General features: G+C 39.1%; 2 protein-coding genes across 12 annotated transcripts in view; one reads left to right on the forward strand and one right to left on the reverse strand.

The window, feature by feature from the left end:
* Nucleotides 1-25342, forward strand: part of RNF141 (ring finger protein 141) — an 83693-nt gene that overhangs the window by 21057 nt on the left and 37294 nt on the right. Inside the window, exon 7 of one of the 8 annotated variants that reach the window (XM_053980087.1) lies at nucleotides 23713-23780. The exons of 3 other annotated variants lie outside the window; for them this stretch is intronic. The gene's annotated coding sequence lies outside the window, so the exon portion shown is untranslated. Of the gene's footprint in view, nucleotides 1-7091; nucleotides 7289-8357; nucleotides 8926-16403; nucleotides 16830-22668; nucleotides 23566-23712; nucleotides 23781-25342 lie in introns of those variants that run through there. 4 more of the 8 variants (XM_053980081.1, XM_053980086.1, XM_053980078.1 and 1 more) reach the window with 4 other exon arrangements.
* Nucleotides 1-25342, reverse strand: part of AMPD3 (adenosine monophosphate deaminase 3) — a 32923-nt gene that overhangs the window by 5934 nt on the left and 1647 nt on the right. For 3 of the 4 annotated variants that reach the window (XM_053980073.1, XM_053980072.1, XM_053980074.1), the window contains exons 2-12: nucleotides 23576-23801; nucleotides 20864-21059; nucleotides 20304-20469; nucleotides 18014-18233; nucleotides 15459-15588; nucleotides 7494-7688; nucleotides 7117-7248; nucleotides 6088-6251; nucleotides 4803-4929; nucleotides 3831-3994; nucleotides 1711-1831 (exon numbers count right to left, since the gene is read on the reverse strand). In XM_053980073.1, coding sequence (XP_053836048.1) covers nucleotides 1711-1831; nucleotides 3831-3994; nucleotides 4803-4929; nucleotides 6088-6251; nucleotides 7117-7248; nucleotides 7494-7688; nucleotides 15459-15588; nucleotides 18014-18233; nucleotides 20304-20469; nucleotides 20864-21059; nucleotides 23576-23796 — 1836 coding nt within the window. In that variant the 5' untranslated portion in view covers nucleotides 23797-23801. Of the gene's footprint in view, nucleotides 1-1710; nucleotides 1832-3141; nucleotides 3361-3830; nucleotides 3995-4802; nucleotides 4930-6087; nucleotides 6252-7116; nucleotides 7249-7493; nucleotides 7689-15458; nucleotides 15589-18013; nucleotides 18234-20303; nucleotides 20470-20863; nucleotides 21060-23575; nucleotides 23802-25342 lie in introns of those variants that run through there. The other variant, XR_008437509.1, reaches the window with a different exon arrangement.

The raw sequence follows: 25342 nt of genomic DNA on the forward strand, positions 1-25342 counted from the left end.
GTGTCATCCTTTTAAAAATCTGGTGACTGATATTACTGTAGATTAGTAAGTACATATATATATGAACATTATGGGCACTGCATTTGGTATCAGCTGCATACCTTCCCCCAAAACCTGAAAGTCACAGAAAACAGATGGGCAAGAACTGCTAAGCAATTTTTTATTTCCAAAGCTGCAGTCCAATAGATAAATTTTAGGAGCAAAAGAAGTTTTAATTTATGAGAAGTCATGTGTTACTGTTGTAAATAATGTAAATAATCTGTGATCACGTCATCTTTATGACTGTTTTGCCTTAGCCAACCTATGAACCTAGCAAGTGCCTTTATTACTGTTACTATTATTAGTACCTGCTATGCCATCTTATCACACCAGGCCACGCAGGAGAGAGGGAAGAGGAGAATGCTTTGGTCATACACTGTTTAGTGCTACTCTGTCTGGGTCTAATTTTATGAAGTATTATTTGTGAGCATAGTACTGGACATTTTTTTCTTTGTTCTTGGTTATGTTGAAAAATACAGAGAATTTTCCAGCATTAACCAGAAAAAACTCACTTACAAGGGAACTCCTGAAATATTACAGTGAACTCAGTACAAGTCTGCCACCCACTGACCATTTATTTTAATTATGAAAAAATGCCCTGAGGATGGGTTGAGTGATGATTTTCATTAACTAATATGCCAGGAATGATAACATTTGTTCTGTCATAAAATATTTGTTCTATCTAAAATATTGTTGTGTCAAACAGCTATGTTGAATTTCTTGATCAAAATAATCAAATCCTTGAAGAATTTCAGAAAGAACCTTGAAGAACAGAAATGCCAATCAGAGAAAATGACCTTTGTCCCCATAGAGAAAAAATGAGAGCTTTCCTTAAGTTCTTCTGGGACTAAACCAGGGAGCATTAGCAAGTCTAAGTTTTAAATTTTGTTCATGTAATTTTAACTCTGCTTGGAGTAACCAAAAATGGGTGCTGCCCATGTGTCCTTGACATATCCAAACAGTTGATCTTCCTTCCCTGTTTAGACAAAGCTGTCTTTTTGTAGCTTAAGAACAGAAGTTCATTTGAGCTTATTTATTTCATTGAATCATGAAATAGTTTGGTTTGTAAAGGACCTTAGAGATCATCTGGTTCCAACCCCCAGCAATGGGCAGGGACACCTCCCACTGGACCAAGTGGCTCAAAGCCCCATCCAACCTGGCTTTGAACACTTCCAGGGATGGGGCAGCCACAGCTTCTGGGCAACCTGTGCCAGGCTTCACCACACTCACAGTAAAGAATTTCTTCCGAATATCTAATCTGAACCTACCCTCTTTCAACTCCCCCTTGTCCTGTCACTACCTGCCCTTGTGGAAAGTCCTTCTCCAGCCCTCCTGTAACCCCCATTTAGCTACTGGAAGGTGCTAGAAGATCTCCCTGGAAGGTGCTAGGTCTCTCTCTCACTTTTCCAGGCTGCACAACCCCAATGCTGTCAGCCTTTCCTCACAGAAGAGGTGCTCCAGCCCTCTGAGCATCTTCATGGCCTCCCCTGGATTCCCTCCAGTAGATCCACGTGGTCCAGTGTTGGGGGGGTCTGGGTGGAGTTTCTGACCAAACTGAAGAGTTATTTGTGCCTTGCTAAGGAAGTGAATTAATGAAAAATGTCCATTTGGCCTTCTGTTTGAACCAGTGATGGATGTCTGAGCACAGAGTGATTAGTTTAGGAGCAATACCTTCTTCAGGAGCAATCCATGAGAGATGTTGTCTGCTGTCAGAAAGGCAGAAACAAGGTGTGTGATAGACCCAGCTTCTCCACAGTGAGGTCGAAACAGGAAGGTGCACATGCCTCTTTCCCTGAAGAGATTAAATGCAAGTTTCACTTAAAAGAAAGCACTGTTCTTTATCTATTTGGTATATAACTGCCAGTAATATGTGAATTTAAAAAGAAAATTAAGTTACACATTCTCATACAGTTTGATGTGACATCTACCCAGGCCTGCCTGTAGTGGGCTGCTCAAAAGGGCAGGTCCCTCTATCCAAGCCCCTTCTACCACCAGACATATTTGTGTCTTCTTGCCTTCCTCAGTTACATCTCATTTAGCAATTGTCTACCCACTGGGTGAAGAGCTACTGAATGCATTTCAGTAGAGTGAACTGTCAGATGGAAAATTCAGTAAACCCATGCAACCTGTGGCTGCAAAATTCCTGGTTCAAAATGAGGGAAGAAGGGGAAACTCGTTGCCAAGAGTTAGCTAGTACCTAGTGTGATCAGAGGCTGCCATCTCACCAGGTTAAGTGCAGCATAAAACCACACCTTCAGAAGCAGAGATGATCTAGGAATGTTAGTTATTATACCAGACTTCCACTGTAATTTCTAGAATTATGTTATCACCTGTATTAAAAGTGATGCTGGGTTTGAGGTTATAATGGACCCTGTTATTCAGTGCAGACAAGTGTCCCACAAGTATTTGGAGACGTTTAAAACACAATTTCAACAAGGAGTGCTAGAATATAAGGCAATTCTAGGGTGGAAGTTAGTAACATTTCTCCTGATGTAAGGATGTAACCCATCCTCACTAATATTACCAAAAATATAAAACAGTCTTGTCAAGGCTGTGTTGACTCAAGCACTTAGATTAACAGGGTGAACAGTTAGTGACTCATTGGTGAATTCTGTCAGAATCTCAGCTATAAAGAATATTTAATGATTATCTGGGGGCATTTTAATACAGTAGTCAAAATTACCTTGAGGTTAAAAAGAAATGCATTAGTTCTGGCAGAATCTCTCTTTGGAACAGAAAAAGCATGTAGACTACAGAGAATGTACAGGAAGTCAGGAGAAAGGGATGACAGCTATCTGCTGTACTGCATCCATTATAGAATTAAAACTAACAACTACACTTGATTGTTGCACATACAAGGTAATTTAAGGTATGTGTTTGCATTATGATTAAATTGGATGATAAAGATTAAATTGGATGATAAAGAAATGCTTGAAGTAGCAGTGGGGGAGAAGAAATAACATTTTGAATGCTAACTTGGATAAAACTGTAAAATGGCAAATCTGTGCACCTTCTGTAAGAAATCCCCAACATGTTTTCTAAATAACTAAAATAACTAAATGAAGTGAACCAAATCCTTTCAGGGTAAGTGATGACACTCACATTAGTGGATAACCTCACTGTGCCTTAGCTGGAGTCAGTTGTGCAGGGCACTCAATGAGTCAGCTGCAAATTTAGCAATATAACCTCACATTGAATTTCAGGCTTTCCTGAGCCTGATGCCAAAATCTGCTCTGACAGTCTGATGTCACATAACTCCTTGCATTACTTGCCCAGACGTTGGTCCTGAAGTTGTAAAACTGAGTTGAGTCAAGAAGCCTGCTAAAGGAAGTTAGTTAGTTAGATGTGCAGTTTGTAATTGTGTCCTACTTGGTCTGTCTCTAAATGCAGCAGCCCCTAAGCCAGTGTGCCACAATATTACTTTGTGTCTCTTAAACTACCAGGAGATAGCCAGGCACCAAGAGGCAGGTACATTGTGTTTGGGAATCTGCTGCAAAGCCAAGCAAAGGGCAGTGAGTGGGTTTTGTGGGGTTCCTTCTTTTGTTTGGTATATGCAGCTTTAAGGAGTTAAAAAAAACCCAAACACACAAAAACATCAAACCAAGACATTAATCTGACGCCTCTACAATTTCTGAATTTTTTGTTTTAATTAATTCTGTTGTTAGTCAAGTACTCAACTCTGTAATTCAAAATAACCCTTGCTTCAGAAAATCTGTAATCTAAACACTGACAGTCTGAGAGAAAGATACTGATATTCTGGGAGCTTGTAAAATACAAAAGTGTCTACTTACCTCCTAAGGTTGTTTAGCAACATGATATTGACATACATATAATACAAATAATAGCTATATGGGGGATTCTTCTCACTGGTCCAGAGGTCAGGGTTAAGGCTCTTGTCAGAGAACATATGGCCACTGTGTTTGGATTCATCATCAACACTGTCAAAGCCAGTCACCTGGTGGGAGAAGAAATTCACAGAAATAAGGGGCTTCAAGAAGCAAACTTCAGTGCCACTTATTCTTGCTTCAGGATTTGTTTGAACAAGCCTCCAGCCCCTCCTCCTTCATTTCCATCCCTATCCTAGCAGTCCTGCTGCTCTGCATCCTACCATACCATGCACACAGCAGGAATACATATTTTGTCAAAGTTTTACCCATTTTTTTTTTTGTTTCTGAGACAAACAGGAAGCCCAGGTGCACAAAAGCCTTCAGGCTCCTGTGGGGGTTTAGAGAGCTGCAAAACTCCCTACGATCCAGACTAGAATCCTTTGAACTCATCTGCTGTCTTTGACAAGCAGCTAAAGCAAGAGGCTCCCAGCAAACCTCAGAGCTGTGATCTGAGGCACACTCAGAAATGCCTGTGTTAAACTTGTCCCAGCAGCTACATTCCCACTTCTCTCCTGAGATCCATCATGATCTACACAATGCTTCCTTCCAGCTGCCTCCTTCTTGGAGGCCAGTTCAGAAGCAGCTCTAAGTGCCCTGGATGATGATGCACAAGAGCATGCAAACATTTTTGGTCATTAAAGAAAGGACTAATAAATAGCTGCTGAGCTTTTTCTGAGGAAATAAACAGGTTATGTGAGAACAGGACCTCATACAGACTTGTACTAAATTATGTGTCAGGGCTTTGAAACAATAATAATAGGAGCAATCTGTGGAAAAGAAAGCCTTTTTAGTGGCTGGGAACAGCTGTTGACTAAAAAAAAATAGGAGCAGTAGAGGATCCATTTCATGTGAGAAAGAAAACCCAAACATACTTACATATTTGAGGAATAGGTGCAATTCTTTGTGGTCTTTGGGATTGATTGTTGCTTCAAACAAAGGTACAAAGATGTTCTCCAACATCTTCCCAAAACTAGGCAGAATATTTTTAGACCTAAATATGTCACTGAAGGGGAAAAAAATAGACACATTCTTTATAAGCTTGTATTGTCCTTCACTTTTGTATTTTCTGTTATTTGTGTACATGCTAGAGCTTCAGTTCCACCAGGATTCAGAAATTCAACGTTTATGTCAGGGCATATTGTCTCTGTGCTCTGTTTCCTGCACTGCCTGGCACTCTGCTTCATCCAGGCTCTGCTGAAGCTCTCAAGTGCTCCAAAAATAGAGACAGCAGGCAGGGGCAGATGCTGCCTCAGAGCAGTGACCCTGTCCTTTACAGATATCCATGTACTACCAGGGGAGATAATGAGCTACCTCTTGTGAAGGATTCTGTTTCCTAAAGCTGTAACTACTCCAAATGAAAGTAGAATGCTGTGCTTTAGTGAGCCTTTCAGAAAAAAGGGATAGTACTTCCATGTGCCACTAAGTGCATGGCTTATTCCAAGTGCTGACTGTGCCATGCATGTCAGAAATTGCTATGTAAGAAATTAAAGGAGAGAAACTTTCTCCCCAGTGAAAGCACACTCTGGGGGATATATGTGACTGTGACAGTTCCTTCTCTACTCATACCCCAACTGTGACATTTCAAAACATGAAGCTCAGCTCTTAAGTCTGACAAAATTATCAGGGGAGACTGTATTACAACACACAGGATTGGAAACAAAGAAATAAAGTCCCAAAGGATGCTTAAAAACTAAGAAGATCCCGACAAGGATTTAAGTTTGGAAATCATCAGTCTGGGTTGTTTCCAAGTTCACTGTCATTTAGTCACTAATCTTGATGATAACGATTTGACAGAGCATTTTCTACTCCTTCATGGAATTCAAGAGTTGATTTATTCTTATTAGTAAATTGTATTTTAATTGGCCTTTGAATGCAACTTGATTTCACCCAGTCGTAATTTTTGGTTTCAATGTCTTCAGACTTACAAATAATTCACAGTAGTTTTGAATAGCTTCATGAAGAGTAGATTCAATCCCCAACTCCTGTCTTCCACCCCCAGACTGTCAGGAAAACTGCACCAATGGTCAAAAATAAATCTCCCAAGCTATTGCTTATAAATAGAACTACAGGACAGCTAATAAGCCATCTAAATATTATCAGAAATTAAGTCAGTGGTATGATTTCAAACTATTAGGATTACCAAGAGCTCCTGATTACTTACTAGATTCTGGGAACCTGAATTATCCAGCGCATATTAGGGGAATAAACTTTATGCTTAATGAACCATTTTGCCAAGTTCAGCCATTCATCTGGAGACCGTCCATAAATGGATAAGCGGGGTTCTGTGTACTGGTACTTACTTTCTTCTAGTTCACGGGCTACTTCCTAGTAAGTAATAAATATATTTGCTTTAATATGGACACTGAGATCATTTACAGCTAGAAATATATTTGTCATTGCATTTTCCTCAGAGCAGACATAACTCTATTGGCACTTTTCAAAGATAAAGGGAATCTCTTGTCTTTCAATCCATTATTTTATTTTAGGCATCTAAATACCCTACTGGCAAGCTAGCTCAAATATCATGTGAGTATAACTTAACTGTACATATAACTGGGAATAACTCTAACACCTCCTTTTGGAGGACAATGTTCTTGTGCAGTCATTACTAATACCTTTTTCAGACCTACATTTAAGATAGATAAATCAAAATTAGACTATGTAAAATACAGCAGATGTCTACATAAAATATGCAGAACAATGGAGAATCTGAGTTTTATGGCAATTAATTTTAGACAATACTTCTCTATATTCAAGAAGAGCTGATATCTACTACATTGCAAAAAACTACTTATTTTTTTGCTCTAAGGAATTAATTTGAAGCCTGTTGCATGCATGTGCAGATGCAGATTTATGCAGAGGCACTGCCCTAGCAACTACCAGTAGCCAACTAAATCCTAACAAAATATTAAACCAGTGAATTGACCCTCAGCTGCTCTCCATTAGTTTGAAACTACCCACAAATCAGCTTTGAACTCATACACAGCTTATGTACGTTTCTACCTCATAAAACTATTCAGAAAGCAGCAGGGGCTGGCTTAGCAGAGATTCTCCTCTGAGGAATTGTTGGAGCAAGCCCAATACTTGGAATCACTTAACCATAGTGTTAGTACTGTATACAATGATGACATCACAAATCTATTACAATCCTTCATTTCTCTACAGCTGGAAAAGCTTGAAACTTATTTACCTTGACCATACGAGCAAAGTATTCACCACCAATATAGTTCTCAGTCTTCAAATACAAGTCCCTCAGCTCACTGGCACCAACTGGATTGTACTTGGAATTGAATTTGTCAAATCGATGGAATGTTTGACGTCCCTGGAGGAGGAAAAAACCCAAATAACCATGGTTTTAGAACACACAATAGTTCATAAATTAAATTGCCCAGCATTAAAAGGCATAAAAAAGAAAAATCCTGTGATAATTTCTTTCAAACATACACCGTAATGCATGAAGTCAAATTCTGATTTAGTAAGTTTTCATGCAAACGTTGTAGGAACTAGAATTTTACACTTGGAAAACCTAGCTTTTTCCCATTTGTTCTGTCATTTCACTAGACTTACTGCATGGACATCTAAAGAGTCTACAGTGAGGTCATAGGGGTCCATGTGAAGGCTTTCGAAGACTTGCTTTAAAGTCATCTTCTTGCCTCTTTTCTCTGCAACAATCCTGTCGGGCTCCGTTTGATAGGTGTGCTTAATAAACCTCAGTAAGTGCTTCTGGTTCATGCAGGCAGCAGCATGGATATGAGTGTCAACCTGAAATCAAAAGGTTACTTATGTTTATCATCCTTCTACCCAGACTTAATCAGCAGAGTATCTATGTCACTGAGTAACAAATGGATTAGTGCCTAAACAAATCAAAATGTTTCAGTACCCTGAGGTTTTGATTTTGGTAGAATCATTCAGTAAGCAGAACTGTAAATAAAGTAGCTCTCAGTTAGTAGTTTCTTCTTTAAATAGGAACATTTTCAACAAGATACATTCTAAGTGCCAGTCACTGACCCTGGGTTCAGATTAAACTTGGTACTTCCTTAAAGGACACTCTGACCCCTTAATACCTTTTTACTTCATTAATGAATCAACAATGCCTCTCTAGTTATAGACTGTGGTTATAACTATCCTCATTGACTGAAGGGACTTGAAATTCTCAGCCATTTCCAAAAGCAGAATTCATTTTTGTATTTCAACCATTTGAAACATCTTAGGTCACTAGAACTGAAGATTATACATGTGAGATTTTTGTCACCATTTTTTCCAAGTTTAATTATAATACAGCAACTCATAACGCTGAGAGACTTTTCAGATCTCTTTTCTTAAATCTCTTCACACAGTAAGGGAAGTGCAAATTCACAGAAGGGCTGAGAGTACTCCTTCAGATTTTGTTGAAAAAAAGAAGTATTGACAAGAAACAAATTATTTCCACAGATCTGCTCTGCTTTTGCTGAGAAGTTTGCACTACTACCTGAGCAGCCTCTATTGGAACACAATCCAAAGAAACAACTCACAAGATCTGGGGGTTGGTTGTCATGTGAGTTTTCCCTCTGTAAGTCCTCAGTAACACTAAAAGAACTTCTCAAATAAACCAAATACTCTGATAAGCCAGCTATAAGAAGCCACTGAACCTAAATGTCTGACAGGATTCTCATGCAGGACTCCTCTGTCCAGGAAACTTCAAACATGGACATGAACAAAGTGAGCCCAAGGCATTCCCCTTTGTGCAGTGACTCTGCAGTTTCACATTCTACCAACAGAACTAATCAACATCCTTATCTGCTTTTAAGGATCAGCAGGAAACACATCACAGAGCACATGAATAAGCCACCCTCCTGCAGTGTAAACCTGGGTTTATGCCATGACATCCAGGCCACAGGAATGCCACTGCTTCACTTGGCACCTGCAGTCATTTTATTTGCATGTTATATATACACAAATTGTTGCAGCTTCTCCCTGTGAATGTCAGTAGCATAAATAAAGACCAGGATATAAAACTGAATCCTAAACACTTAAAATTGTTAATCACTGCCTAATTCAAATATACCAGACACATTAGAGCTAAATGAAAAAGCAAGAAACATATTGCTGTCTCAAAGTACATTACATAAAGTTACGCACAGGAAACAGTGCTGTCTATAAACAGTAAACACACCTCCACACAAATGTATTCTCACCCTCCTCAGAGTATTTCTATAGATATTTGAGCCCAAGTGCATTTTATACATGTGCTTACTCAGGTTAATAAACATTCTCTGGGTTAGGCACTAATGCTGTTTACTGTAAACTCTTCCTGGAACACTGAAATACTACTAGGCTTGGTCAGCTTGTATAGGACAGTGAACAGCAGTTACCAGGCTCTAAATGCTAATGAAAAGCAAGTCATAAACAGAGAATACAGGTGTAGGGACCCTGAAGAAGTGTAGTTTATTGGATTTCAGAATGCAGTGGTTACAGTAGTGGCTCAGCTACTGGAATTAATGAGTTTTGAAAAAAGTCAGAACAAAACAAGACACAGCACTTCCTCCTTATGTAAATCAGCATGAATTCACTGCTGTTGGGAGGACAAGGATGGAAAGCAAGGAGGCTTTTTGTTTCTTTTGTTTGCTTGTGTGCAAACATCACATTGCTTTTAAAATCCTGCTTCCTGTTGAGAAATAATTCTCCGGAATGTGCCTTTGCTGTTCAGTGAGCTCCTGTGACATCTTCTCCAGTCCCCACAAACACATCACACACAGCCCTAGAGCTGAGTTAACCACAGCAGGTTTATTCTGAGAACAAAGATCTGCCTTTATATATATATATATATATATATATATATATATATACACCTTTTTTTTTTTACCTCCTCCTTCAACCTAAACATACATATCTGCCAAAAGTTAAGAGACCTTTCTGGAATCTCCTTCATGCTTTTTCCAGAGAATATTCACTATTTTAGCTACCTTTTTTTACTACCCAGTATAATTTGACCTTTAAGCAAGCAGCAACTTCAATAACAAAAAGTCATAAAAGAGTCAAGTCTAAAGTCATAAGAGTATCACACAGCTTTTCTTCTTAATTTTATTTTAGCATAAATGCAACATTTTGGAAGGTTTTAAGGACCTGAGCTTTGAGCTACCCTAGCACACAGTTAGTTAGTGTGTATGCTCTTGTCCATTTTTACCATGCAGGGTGCAATCCTAACTAAATGAAGTATCTGAACACAGAACCCTTAGATAGAGCTTAGGTGGGCTGATTGGTTTGGCAGATTATTGTCATAATTATTATGTGAAATGTTATAAAGCTAAAATATTGTTATTAATTTAATTGTTATTTATTATGAAAGGCTTCTACTAAAACAATTTGAACAGACTGAATTCATACAAGGGTGACAAATACCCCCTTTGCCTCCTTCCTCCCCCCCCCCCCCCCCAAAAAAAAAAGACAAAGCCACTCCCAGTTTAAGATGTTACTATTTTGTTCTTCATACAATACATAAAATAAGCTGATGCTTTTCTGGACCATGAGTAACACAGCCCCACCACAAGGTTTATTTGTTTGTATTTGCAAACATTCTCCTTGCATTTTCAAATTCACTACAGTGCCATTCCAGCCCAGTTTCTCCTTAGTGGAAAAAACCCCGGCTGCATTCCCTTAACCAGATTTCCTGTTGCACTGCTTATTGTCCCCTCCCCCAGCAGAAAACCTTTCACTCAAGGTCACATTAATCTTCAATGGAAAGAAAAACAGAATGACTGACAGAAGCCTGTCTTGGAACACAATTTTATACCTTCAGTGAACTCACCCTTGTAACAAATGGAAACAGTTGTTTACATAAAGGTTAAATTCTTGTAATTCCATCATTCAAGCAGTGGTGGACATCAGCTTTCTTGCACTTAAAGGTAGTAGAATTCCCTTCACTCAGCAATCCTCCAGGCTTTCTTTCTCTGCAGATTCCTACTGTGTACAACTTACAGCTTGAAGGAGTTCTCATTGCCCTCCACATCTAACCAGCACCAGCCTCCCTCAACCACTCTGCCTCCTCCCTTTTCTTCCCACATTCCTTCTCTTTCCTTCCACTGTCGCTCAGATCTCCACAAAACCTCCATCTCAGATCTGATTTATAGATGCTTATCTGTGCATATCACAGACAATGCTGCACTGAATTGGGCATATGAGCTAGATTCAGAGTGACAAGTAATAAATACAGCAAAAAGAAAGGCCAAGGCCAGCCCTTTTAATCACACTGAACTTTTCCCGGGCGTGGATTAGTTGTATCCACAGCTGTAAACTGCCACATTTTCTAAACACATACACTTTCATTTGTAAATACTTCTAACCCAATAGCTATGGGCTGCATGAACTTAACACTGACTCCTCTGCAGGCTTTACTTCAGTGCTGAATTGAAGGGAAATCATTCCTCATCCCACTGTTAGATCCCTGCTCGTCAATACATTCATACTGCATCAGCTTTTCTGATAGGATGCAAAGCTCTATACAGTGGGATTGATTTTCTCCTGGCAGTTCTTTAACAGGCATGAGAGGCAGAGGCACAAAATACTCTGTCCTCGGGTAGTGCAGGAATGCTCCTGGCAGCAGAAATAGTCCCTAGAGCTGTGCAGAGCTCCTCAGCAGCTTGACTAATTCATATTTATGCCATGCAGAGCAACCCAGAAACCAGGAAAGATGAGAAGAGAATCCCTGCATATCCAGCTTCTTGTTTGGCTGCAGAATCCAACCCAAGTGTTTGTATTCACACAAATACAGACATACACTGCTGTGAAGAGAAAATCTCTTGTTCTGTTCTTTTAATTATTAAAAGAAAGGAGGAAAGCTTTCTTTATGGTCTTGACAGAAGTTTTGTATTATAATCATTGATGCCTTTGCACCTGATCGTATTTTGTGCTCACTTGCAAGACTGAGGGCAAGAATTTGCTTCAGCATCTTTGCAAGGCAGGAGGGGAGAAGCAGCACTCAGAGCTTTGAAAGCACAACAGCCAGCTTTGCTGCCAGCTAACAGTGGCAAGGCACCATTCCATGTCATGCTGAAGGGGCATTCCCTTTAGATCTGATGCTAACCTCTAAGTCTTCACATTCATTGTCATTTTGGTTTATATGATGAAACTATTTCATCACCAAAGTCAGTTAAGTAGCTACTGAGGGAAACAAAAGAAACATTTTAAAAAGAGCGAACTTAGAATGAATCAAAGTTCAGAGAAGTTATGGTATAGGTTCACCATTCACTCACAAGGCTTGTAATCAAATGTTTAAAAAGCAGACATCTGCTAATTTCATTTGGTATTTTTTGAGATCTATAGAATTTAGTAGCATTTAACCCCACTCTAACTTTCCTTCTTACAAGTTCAACCAGTGGTGTATTAACTCTCTGGTCTTAAAAACCATTTAGAATTTACTTCCTCTTTGTCTAACCAATAAGTAAAAAAATAAAAATTCATTGCAACGCCCTCATCCAACACAGCAGCAGCCAGCTATTGCAGTAGAGCATTCAGCAGGGCCGTGAATGCACAAACTGCATTTCCCATGTACAGCTCCCCACACAAGGCTGGGCACCTGCACTAATAAGCCTGCAGGCAGGAGAATGTGATGTGTAAAAGTCACTGCTAGGACATATCCTCAGGTCTAGTTTGCTGACACGCTGAAATAGTGGCTACAGAAAGAAAGAATATCCAAAGAGGCTTAGGCTGTGATTTTTTTCATCTTTAGAAACTGTATCAAAGCTATTTGCAGTGAAGGACACCTACCAGTTCAGTACATCAATATCCATTATAAAGGTAGCAAATAATGTTAGGTAAAAAAATCTCTTGGCTTCACCTAAAAAAAAAAAAAAAAAATGCCTACTCTAAATTATCTGAGGCTATTGGGCACAGAGGTCTACAGGAAGCCCTTCTCAAACAAACCTCACATATAGGTCAAGACACCCTGGTATACCAAGGTTAAAACTCAGTTCTGAGTTTGTGTATCATAGAGCTAAACTCTGGTTCCTTAATTTCCTTCTTCATGCAGGCAGTGTTATGTGGGAAACGTGTGTTGCCTGCACTTTGCTGTGCATCAGCTGGAGGACGTGAGGAATCCTGCTGATGGCAGACTCAAGAGTCTCCTCTAAAGTTAGTGTTCTCCTCACAGACAGCTGTTCACCTCCTGTGGAGAGCCAGGGGCAGCCAGCCACGCAGTCTCACCACCTGTGGGTTCTTGTCTGTCTACAGAAATACCTGTGTCCTTAGTAAAGGGCAATTTTCCAGGTCCAGCTTGCAAAACTGTGCAAAACATATCTTGGGCTGCATTCCAGTTAAGTTCAATATACAAGATATAAACATGCCTGTCCCTTATTTAAGATGAGCCTTATCCTGGGTTTTAAGAATAGATGATCTCACTAGAGAACTCCTATTAAATCAGGAAAAAGTGAGGAAGGGGGCAGGAGGCAGGGGAAAACCAGTAAGGTTTGGTTGTCATGCTAGCAATTAATCCTGGCCAGCTTTCTACTGCACCTTTCTAAATGCAGCAGCACACGTTCACTGACTGACCTTGCCACTCCATTCATATCTGTTCTAATTTGGGCATTTTCCATCCGTTCCTTTGGCTCTTTCATATAAGCAGATTGTACCAGGACCTCCACACTTGTGTCTGAGGGATGTGATACACAACTTCACCAACAGCCTTGGGAAGAAGGCTTGTTCCTTGCTTTCCTTGTGAGCACTAAGCACTTCTTAGGATTGACTTAACAGAGAGACATCCTGAAAACACAGGCTGAGAAGTGTGGCTTTCAAATGTTTCACTGCTGATACTGTTATTAGAAGGAAGCACTTCAGGGAAGTTACAGTTCCAAACATTACATGGGTTAGCAAGACACAGGGAAAACAAGATTATCTGGGGGCTTACAGGAATTGTGCCTACAGTGCAGTTTACTTTCCAGAGTGCTTTGGAAAAATACTACTTGTCAGCTTGCTTCATAAAAATACTTTAAGCAAGATGAACTCTGTGCAGCAGGAATTTTTCAAGCGTACCTGGCACTAGGAATTGTCTTTGGCAGAGCAGAGCAGGCTGGTTCCAACTCTCTGGAATGTGCTTATTGCCAGAGGGGAAGCAACACACATTTTAGGCTTTTGAACAATATGAATCCTTTTGTACAGTGGCTTATTCAACAGCAGGTAATTAAAAAATAATTAAGATATGCCCAGAGACATTTGCTTTTAGATCAAAAGCTGAACTTAGCAAGTACAATCCTGTTAATTACAACTTCTCACTAATCAAACTGATTGTGGTAGTCACCTGATCCACACCTCTGCATTTCTCAGTCACCATGTGTTTTATTATTAAAGTCTCTGTCAGCTACTGAAGTGTTTTCTCTGAACATGGCACGTAGCAAATGTCTTTCCAGGGTTATGCAAGAAAACTGTCAGACTCAGCTCCCAACCTGCCACTTGAGTGAATTAGCTGACACATCCTCCCATCCATACATTTAACAGTCAGAAGGGTGAAATCCATTAGAACTTACCTGACAACTCATCTGCTTCCACCCTTGTGATGGACACTGGGACAGTTTATTACCACAACAGTAGCCAGCAAACACATTGGGCATTATAGGGAAAAGCCAAGAGGACTTTTTGATGAACTAGTGCTAACCAAAATGTAACAAGAAGGATTAGTAAACCCTGAAGTTATAAAATAAGGATCACCTCTTCCAGTTGCATAGAGAAACAATGCAAAATGGACCCAAGGTGGTTAAAACCACCTTGTGAAGAAATCTCACTTTTCAAAATGAAGCAGTAACTCCAGCAACTTCCTCTCCACTTCAGGAAAGGGAAGCAAATGAAGCAACCTAACACTGTTGCTTCCATGCTTTGAAGAGAACACAGCTCCCTTGGGTGTGAATATGTCAGGAAATTAAATCAGCTCCTTGATTCCCCTACCTGTCTCCTAATTATAGCCCAGTGTATCTCAGAGGCAGCCAAGACTACAACTCAGATTGTCTTTTTACTTAATATATCACAGACTTTTTTTACCAGATACTGATGGCAGCATGAACCCTCAGTTTAGTTTCTGTGGGAGGTCTTTTGACATGTATTTAAACATCTGTTTTCAATATGAAATGAAATTATCATCTAAAATCTATACTACTACAGTCTAGTAGGACGCACCTACATGAAAGCAGAAAAATGCACTTGAACGTCTTTGAGTTCATTAAAATTAATTAAACCTCCATAAGGATACTTTTATTCATAATTCAAGTGAGCTTCATTTGATTAACTCTGTTTCACTCCTTTAAAGCAATCTACACACAATTAAGCCCCTTTGATTCTGAATAAGTAAACAAATTAGTTTAGCAAAATCCAATTAACCCACGCACATTCAAGTTAATTTTCCTGGAGAGCTCCCATGTAGAAAAACATTACCATTCTTAAAATAACTTAATTCAGTAGAGTGGTAGGCACACACTACTTCATGCATATTATCTACACCTCCCATAAGAAAAACAAAACTGCTGGTATTCCTGCTAAGAAGAGTGTCATGCCTTTAATCCTCCTCACACTTACCTTTCTCACATTGTAAAAGTCTCGATGGGGATTACTCTTCAGTTCTTTAAATTCCGACATCTCGTTCAACATCTCGTGTAAGCTAAATTTAGATTCTAAAAAGTTAAGCCTCCGATGACAATATGTTTTTCTGTAAAAGAAAACACAAAAATGAACTGTAACTTAAAACTAGTTGTATTTCAAATTCAAAAAGAACATCAAAGTTTTTCAGTAAAAACAAAGTTGGGGCATTTTATGAGGTCCAAGACAAATCCATTCTTTTTATCCTACTGGTTAACAAATATGTAAGCAAATTTCAGACCAAAGTTATTGGTGAAATCTCAAACAGAACTCTACATAATCATGTTATGTCCTTCAACTTGTGTGTTGCACTGCAGTCCTTTTAGTAATAATGACCAAAGCACGAAACCTATAATCAAATGTGGTATCAATTGCAACTTCTCCAATAGAGCCATCTTCTCGTATATAATAGAAACAACTTGTCATCCAGCCTTATTCATTATGAATTTTTTTATTCTCTAAATTTATTTGCTTTTTCAGTCAAATGTGAGAAGCCAAGATAAGATCCAATATGCTTTTATCTTTCGTGCCACATATATTGTGTAGAAATACTTTTTTTCCTAAATAGTTTCTTGTGCTCTTTTTAGAAAATATGCTTTTTTGTTCCTTCTTGCCTACTCAGAGCTCTATCTTCACTTTCATCTTCTGTCATGTTTCTCCTTCTATTTTTAACCAATGACATGGTTTTTCTCTTCACCATCTGTCAATTCTTATTGACTCCACAATATTTTGGTAGCACTGTTAAGGTAATAGCCTTCTTTTTCCTACTTTATTGTTGCCAATCTCTCCTCAATAGGACACATATCCCATTATGGTTTTGGAAGTCTGTTTCAAACCCAGTCTCACAGAACCAAATACTAATAAAAACCTGTTTGCTCATTGCAGGAAGTCTGTTAAGTCATACTGTTATCCAAAAGACCACAAGCCAGAGGAGCAGGGGTGAGATTTCATCAGTTTACCAGCAGCAAAGATTAAAGAACAGTGGCTCCTGATCTCTGAGCAGCCCCACGTGTGATAGGCATAAATGACAGGAAAGCACTTACTGCAAACAGGGAAACAATACCAAAAGAAGAGCTTGTGCAAAAGGATTATGGGAAAGACCTTTTCCTTTAGGGTTTTGCACATTTATTAGAGTGTGGGTGAGCTGCAAAAGCTTACTCTGAATTAATGAAAGGAGCAGGTGACTGACCTACATTCATGACAGTGCTGAGTGTTCTAACTTGTCCTAGCACAGCCCTTCTTAGGGCTCCCTGTTACAGCTGTGAGGTCTAAGGTTTAAGTGCAAACTGCAGAAGGGGCTTCAGCATGACTCTTGTTTCTGGTTTTCCTCCTCATCCTATTATCTTCTCATTGTCTTTCTGGGAACATAAGGCACTGTAACTGGACTGCATTTGCCCATTGCTCTGTAACCAAAGCCTGCTCAAGCTGGCACTGATTTGGAGCTGATAAGGCTGGCAGAAGCACAGGAGCTGGCTTCTGAGAAAGGGCTTAGGGAATGGGCCAGGCTTGTTCTGCCACAAGGCAGACAGACTGGCACAGCTGTGAGACAGACAGACAGGGGAAAGAATGCACCAGGTGGGGCTAACTGGGCAGTGCCAGTGATGATCTCTCCCAGGCAGAGGACCAGCAATGCAGTGCTGGCACACTGGGCAAATAACTCAGAAGAACAGTCCAGGTTCCTGCTTGGTTCCTTCCTAGAGTGGATTCTTTTCCTTTCCTGGTGTTGAGGCCATGAGAGATGGTGCTGTTTCCAATCCTCAGCTAGGAATTAAACTTAAAACTGGATGCACATGCTTTCATCATGCACTAGGCAAGGACATTGCTTTGTCATGAGTGTCACTGACTACAGTTGCACTATAGCACTACAGTTGTTACATTGCTAGTTTTTAGAGACTTCACAGGAATTTGGTGGTTTTGGGACATTTCAGACTTATTTTGATTGTGCATATATGGGTCAGTTTTGCAGCATATGAGCAGTTAATTAACATCTGGAACAAATCAGACTGAATATTTATGTTGTTGAGCTGATCTGTATGCTCTGCATATGCAGGGTTTCTCTTCATGCAACCAGAGCAAAACAGACATGAAGGAATTTAAAACAACTGTTCAAAAACCTCAAGTTCAGCATAGGCCAAAAGAAAATTAAAGAAAAAAAAAAGTTCAAGTTTCAGTTCCCATGCTTCAAGAAGTTTGGGTCAGATTTTACTTGAATAGAAACATTTGGCAAATTCCTTCATTTTTTTTTTTTCTGTTAATCCCTTTTTTTTTGCCATGGTTGATGCTAAGAAACCAAAGAAATGTAAGGTAGCCATAGGTGGCATTGTATTTTTTCCTTCTGAAGATTTTTCATGATGCATTAATGCTTGAGAAAGACAAAACAAAACACTACTATAGAATGGATATGCTGAGGAACTAAATATCACAGAAGGGAGAAGTACTAAGCCACAGGTAAGCAGCAGCCTGAAGGGGCAGAGAGTGACAAAAGAGGAACATACGTTGGGCCATCTGCAATCAGAGCAAGAACGTGGCTCAGGTCAAGGGTGTAGGTCTGCAGGTCAGGATATGGCAAACTCCGAGGTTCATTGAGCTCCATCATCTCTTTGCTATCATAAACAAAGGGAATGCCCCCTTTCAGCTTGATAACATAATCCAAATTGTCTGGAGCATCACTGAGATTGTAAGGATCTTCATTTTCTTCTGGGGGTGAATGGAAATCTGAAAACAAATTTACATTACAGTTAGAAGAAGTAACTTACACAAAAGGCAAAATAATTACAAAAAGAAATTCCTGCTTCTGTAAAGCTTAATTTCTAACAGATCTCAGTATTTTCATTAAAATCACATTCAGTTACTATAAAAGATCTGCTGTTACAACAAAGTTTTTTTTCTGCCAGGCTTTAGTTGCAGCCCCTCTCTAAAGGGGCCTACCTTAATTCAAATGTTGTATGTTATTAGAGTTCTCTGAACCAAGGCATACAGATTTAATATTATTTTTCATTAAATGTGTGTTGGAATAAGTTTGAAAATGAGTTTGCAGAAGTATTTAAATTAGGATGGTCGAAGTACAGTTGAGATCTTTGAACAATAAAATAATTGTTGTATGTTGACTTCATACCCACCCTCATTATTTTCTTTTCACCTTCTGACTCACTGTAGCAATTTTGGAAGTTTGTATTTAAGCATAGAATCAGTTGGTTTTGTTGTGTTTTGACTGGAGTTTTTTAGTTTGTGGGGGTTGGTTTGTTTATGTGTGGTTTTCTGTGGTGAGGATTTTGTTTGAGCTTTTTTAATAAGTTTCTTTTTTTGATAGAAGCAAGAAGGATAGAAGCCAAAAATTGTACAACACAAACCCAGTTTATCCCTTGGCCTTTTGATCATAAATGAAATCACAAAGTGCCAGAAACACAATTGGGATTTGTTAGTACAGTTTTGTAAAGCCTTTAAAAAGTTATAAAGTTTTTTCCTACTAATCAAGTAATCACACACACACTTCTAGGAGATCTAGCTTATGTGAACACTCAAACATTGTCACTCCTGTTATGAACAATCATCACTTCTTTTACAACATCTTACTAATGCAACCACCACAAAGTGTCCTGACTGCATTTATGTCAACTGAACTACATTCTTTGGCTCAGTCTTACCAGAAATTTCTTCTTTTACCTGTTCAATTAAACCAGACAGAAAAGTAATTACCAGTCCTTTTATTCACTTAGAGCACCTGAATGAATGTTATAAACTCATACCATCCTTATCTCTAATATTCATAACTATTTAGCTCAAACTTGTGCTAATTAAGACATTGTGTAACAAGATTTCATTTTTTGTGTCGTAAGTTTAAAATCCTAACTGTAAGAAAGTTATTAACCTAATAATAGCTTGGAAATATCACCCTGGCAGCTGTTCCAAAATATCTTCCCTGTCTTGAATATTCAGTATACTGTCTTTTTTACACTCTTCCTGGAAAACAAACACTTGAAAACATATTTAGTCACCCTCTTTCAACCACTAAGCCAGTAATTGATTTAAAATGTCTCTTCAAGGCTGAAAATAATTTGTCAGCAACATGGACACATCTACAGTGGCCCATCTGTACAGACCGAAGGTTGCTCCTCACAGCCTAATCCAGAAATGAGCAGTGCAAACAGTTTAATGCACAAGCAAAGCTTTCAAGACACAACCCACCTAAGAGACAAAAATAATTTGTGACACACATAGTGGGGGAATATTTTCAGCCTAATAAGCCTTGTTGAGAGATCAGTTTATTTACCCAGGCAGAATGCCCAACAAATATGACTCTACAGCTTCCAGTCTTGACCTGGCAAGTGTAGCCTGCCTGTGAAATTCCTGACTCAGGGCTTGCTAACTGGCATGTCTGTATCATGCTTCAATTTATGATGTAGATGAGCTCATCACCCCTTTTAGTTCCATATGCCAAGATGAGGAGGAATGACTTCACTTTAAACCACAGCCATACAGCTTTTTCCTGTGGGAGCACAAGTATGCTACTTAACATTTGCTTAGGAAATAAAATAATCAATGAGAGTCTAGTCTTGCTTTTTAGGTTTTCAGCTTCAAATTTCTAAATTAGATACAGGATTTATAATTTAGGCCTGTTAGTGATTCTCCAGTCAATAACAGAATAAATTACAAAGACAGTCAGAAGAGATCATCACAAAAATACAACTTTCCTTTACTACAGTAGTGCATGGGTTTAATTCTGTATTTTGAAATAATGTTTAAATTTTTCAGAATGTAATTGAGTATTTTAAAAAGGGTATTCACCTGGGTACACCTCATCTTCAACCCTCCATTTCTGATCCCTCATGCTGCACAGGTACTGAGAGGTTGTTCTCGGGAAGCGATGGTAGGCGAGACGTGAGTACTTCTCTCGGATGAGGAGAGCTTTCACCAGGCTCTTGGCAGCTTGTTCATAGTCATCAACTGTAACCTGGAAGGAAAACCTGGATAAATACTGGGAAAAACAGCAGTTCTAGCATAGAAGTGTGTGGGGCTTGACCATAAGGATCTTGCCCAAGGAGTCAGTAAGCCAGTGACATAAGCAGAAACCAAATGCAATATACAAAACATAGACAAATGTTTTTATCCTACCATATATTACCTATTTTTGAACATCTGATTATGTTTTTATCCAATTTATTTTTAAAAGAGTATAAAACAACCTGACCTTGACTTCTAGCTATCTAACAAATCACTGTATTCACAAAGCAATTTGGAGTTTGTAGCAGAGAACCATCATATTGGCATTTTACACTTCATGTACCTATATGGGACCTTTTTTACACCCTCTAGATCTAGAAAGTGGGAAAACAATAGTTTCTTACCCCTGCACAGTAGTCCCCACTAATTGAAACTCTCTGGAATTCTGGTACATCATATGGCACTTGGACTGGCACAAAAGCACTTGGAAGAACTGGCGTTGCAGGAGACAGGACAGGATTGGCCGGTGGTGCTTTCCATTCCTGAGATGGAATTTGTAATGACAAAGACTGGGATCTAATCATCTTGAAACTTTTCTTCCTATGAATTCATGGTATAAAACATAAAATAAGCCATGGTATAAAACACACTTAATACACTGGAAAACTGATTACAGCAAAGAAATCACCCCCTAGAAAATTTTACTAATGAAAAATACCACAGAAAAATGCTGTTTCTTTCATACCACAGAAAAAACCCTGCTCAGAAAGTACTTGTGCTTTTAGCTTCTCTGTACTGACATTTCACATGATCTACAGCACACACAATTGCACTTACGCTCTACATGAATCCAATATGCCACAATTTATTTACAATCACTCTAAGATGCCCTAAAGTTTTTGTTTCACTTCTCACAACTTCAGTTTCAGCAAGTCACTGTGCAGAAGGAAAAGGTGATCACTGTGCTCACTTTAGCAAGGGTCAATTCTTACAGACTGACAGCATCAAAATTGGTGAAGGATCAGACAGAAACAAGTCTGTACATATGGAATATTGCATATGGAAATTGTTCTAAGTTATCATGCTGTTACACACATTTCCCATTCTTCCCAAGACTTGCAAGACCTAAAACTCCTCTATAGTTGCCAGACAAGACTAGGCAACAAAATTTCACATACAGTCATTCAGTTCAACTTGCAAGGAAAGAAGGAGCACCTAGTTATTCCTTAGGCAGTCTTTGATGAGACTTGAGCAGAAAGCTGAGGTTGGTTATCAGAATGATATCACAGCATGGCTTTGATACACGAGTCCATTCCTCCCTTCAGGTGGAACTCACATAAATTTAAGAATGCTGCATTTTCTCATCAAAGCTGTAACAGATGTGCACTTCAGATAAACCAGCTAAAAAAGAATGCTGTGTTTTCCAGTGAAGTAACTGTAATACCTCAAGTGGAGCTTTGGAATATCTCTGAAGATGGAATTAATTTTCCTTACTCAGTTTAAGTGTACTTAAATGTATTTTAAATATTCATATAATATATAAATACTATGTTATAAACTACCTGTGATAACAATTTCTTTTGAACTGTGGAAGTAGTCCCTACTTTTCTAAGTTAGATACCAAAACCTTAAAATGTTAGTAAGAATCATTAACAAAGAAAAAGGAACACTGGAACATTCTCTGAAAGCTGCATATTACTTCTGTGGTACTCTTAAGAATAAGAACATGCAGTGCTAGTACAATTAACACCCAAATTTCATCCTCTAAAGTACTTGTAGCCACCTTGGAAATCAGCATCAGTTTTGAAAGGCAGTGTTTGATCAACTGAGACTGGAAACAGCACAAGCTGTACTTGTGTCACTGTCCCTCCAGTCCTGCAGGACAGGGATGAACACTTGTTCTGTTCCTACATGTAAACAAAATTCCTATAATACCCCTTCCTACAGTTAAACCTGTGCAAAACCTGAGTTTGTTTCTGTGAGACAAATTTTCCAAATTAAAAATGAAACACACTAGTTCAGGAGGAAATATATACCAAATATTTGTTTGACTGGAAACATCTGGTTTTCCCTTCTGTGCCTGTTTATGTCTATGAACATGCCAACTGGGAAATCCACTTGCACAACTCCAAACCCAAAGTCTCAGCTTGTATCATCAGTGAGTCATACCTTAATTTAACTAAATTGACTCTTCTCCCTTCTGTTCCAGAAACATGATTCCAAGTGTTGCCCAACTGCCTTTCTGCAGCTAACCAGGTACATGGGTTTAGCTATCACTTTCACATGCTTTCTTGCCTGCCTGCTTTTTGAAGAGTCTGTACACGTCCAACCCATTTGGTGTCAGGCTGCTGCTGAGCTCATGTGACTCCAGAAACAGCCCAGCAGTCCTGTGAAGGCAAGACACTGGAACACACTGACATCAGGGGAAGGCTGCCTCTCTTACAGAATTAAAAAAAAAAAAAAAAAAAAAACCAAACTGACAAACCAAAGCAAGTTTGCCTTCATTACAGCCATGGGTAAAACAAAGGTAGAATGCAATTTTTTTTTTTTGTTTAATCTGCACTTTTATGGCTGACAGTGGTTAGATTTTATCTCTGTGAGTAAAAGAAACCTACAAATAACCTCATTATGACAATACCACTTTTCACCTTACCCCTTGATCTTAAATATAAATTCTTTGCTTTCATCTATTTTTGCAGAGACTAAAGGAAGTATCATGCCACTGTCATTTTCTCTGTGTTAAAATTTCCTGTTTCTCTTAATGAAACTAGAAAAAGAGGGGGCAGTGTTTCTTTTTCTGACTCTTCTTACATTAAAGAGTCTCAGGGTTTTGTTCATTTCTACCCAGCTATGCTGTTTATTAAATTTGCATGAGCAATATCTGTGCTATTGCTGGGAACACAGCTGAGACAACCTGACCAATCCAAGCTCCCTGGGGCCCATCCTGATACCTCCTGCACAGGACAGAAGGACACCACAGGGCTGGCCCTGGTGCCTGCTGCTGACCTTTCTCCTGGAGTAGTAAGAGGCAGAATGCTGTTTGCCAGGTATTTCAATACTAACTCAAACCCATCTCAGAAACTATTTTCCACTGAGAAAGCAACTACAGAACAAACCTTTTAGCTGTTTCCACAGACTGCTGTTCTGCCAGCTCCTTCTGCAGCTCCCTCTCCTTGGCCTCCTTCTGCCCAATAGGGCAGTCTTCAGGCACGGTGAAGAGTGACAATGCATCCTTGCTGTCTTCTTCTCGCAGAACTTTGGCAAACACCTTCTCTGCCAGGAGCCGCACGTGCTCGTCCACCTCGGAAATGTTCAGCTTGGGAAACTGTCGGGGCATCTCGCCTGATGAGGAGCACAGTTGATAAAGTTAGAGCTACAGGATGAGTGAAGATGTGCGAGAGATTGGGTTTTTTTTTCCCCATGGTGTGCCTATCAAAATTCAGAGCTTGGAGCAAAATCAGAAGAAAGTAGAACAGTTCTGCAGAATTCAAACTAGCATGCAGTACACAAGAACCACAGAGCAGCTCTACTTTTGGAGCCATGCTAATTTGTGCATCAGGAACCTCGTGATATAGCCACAAAAATTCCTAAGCAATTTCTGTAGAGATTTGCCAGGAGATTCCACTTACTTGCACAGTCAGACAGACAATTATTTGTGATACAATGGATATTCAGCTGTGTGTCCTTGCACTGAACCTGGAAATCACATTCACTCAGTTGCTCGCCTTCTTCCTTGCTCAGGCAACAAGGCAAGTTAGAAAAGAAGGTTGTAATTTCCACCTCACCCCATCCCTTGCACGAATCAGAAAGTCACAGAACTGCTGGGAAGAGGAATAGTTGCACAACAGAAACAAAGGTAGTATACTTAACTCACTTTTTTCCATTTGTAGTAGCTCATATCACATTTTTGAATGCATGTGGGAAGCAGATAGGTCGTGGACTTCCATTTCTACCTGGTATTTAAATATTACTTTTCAAAAAGAATATGTCCTATGTTTTAAATTTTTAAGTAGCTAGCCTTTAATCACAAAATATTTCTGTTTTATGCTAGCATCATTACTAAAATGCCATCTTTATTGCTTCTTCTGTAGTTTCCTGGCTTTACTTTTATTCCATTTTCATACAATCCAGAATGTGCATTTTAGCGCAAATGGAAGCATTCCAGAGAGGAAAAAACACAATGCTGATAAGCTACTGACCAGCATTATTTGTTGTGTACTATAAAGCTTTCTGAATGCCTTCAGTATGATGGAGTTTGTAACAAATAAGATTAAATTCTTATTACGCAAGTTAAAAATAGCTGCGAACATGTCACAGCAAATGGATCCAAGCACTGCCAGAATGTGAAGTCTGGGTCCAAAACTGGCATTTCAGAATCCTTTTTGGTTAGAAAAATGCAAACATATTTTGTGAGATAGCATTCATTTAAATAACAACATACCCTGGAAGTCAGCCTGGAGAGTGGCAGTTGTTTATCTCTCCAGGCACAACTTATCAGGGCCCCCATTACAATTTTTCTGTAGGCATGCTGCAGGTTTCACATGTTGATATGTGATCCTTTAGGTATGTGATCCTGTTGGTTTCAGCCTAAAAGACTCTAATTAATGTCCACCTGTTTCCACAGTTGCTTTGAGAACATTTTTGCTTTTATTCTAAAAGCAAATGTAGTATGAAAAGGTGACAAGAGTTAAATTGGACCATAACACAGCAATTTAGTGTTCCCCTACATTACTTTGCATTCTTATTTTATAAGAACCCATTCACATCCCAGTAGAAAAGCAACTCTGTTTTTAAAGAACTGTGGATCTGACTGTGCTGTTTTCTGCACAGGAGAGTATTTGTTTTGCAATTAGTTAGTAAGTCTTCATAGAATCAAGTATAAC

The sequence above is a fragment of the Vidua macroura genome, chromosome 6, assembly GCF_024509145.1.
Source record: "Vidua macroura isolate BioBank_ID:100142 chromosome 6, ASM2450914v1, whole genome shotgun sequence".
Taxonomy (NCBI): Eukaryota; Metazoa; Chordata; class Aves; order Passeriformes; family Viduidae; genus Vidua; species Vidua macroura.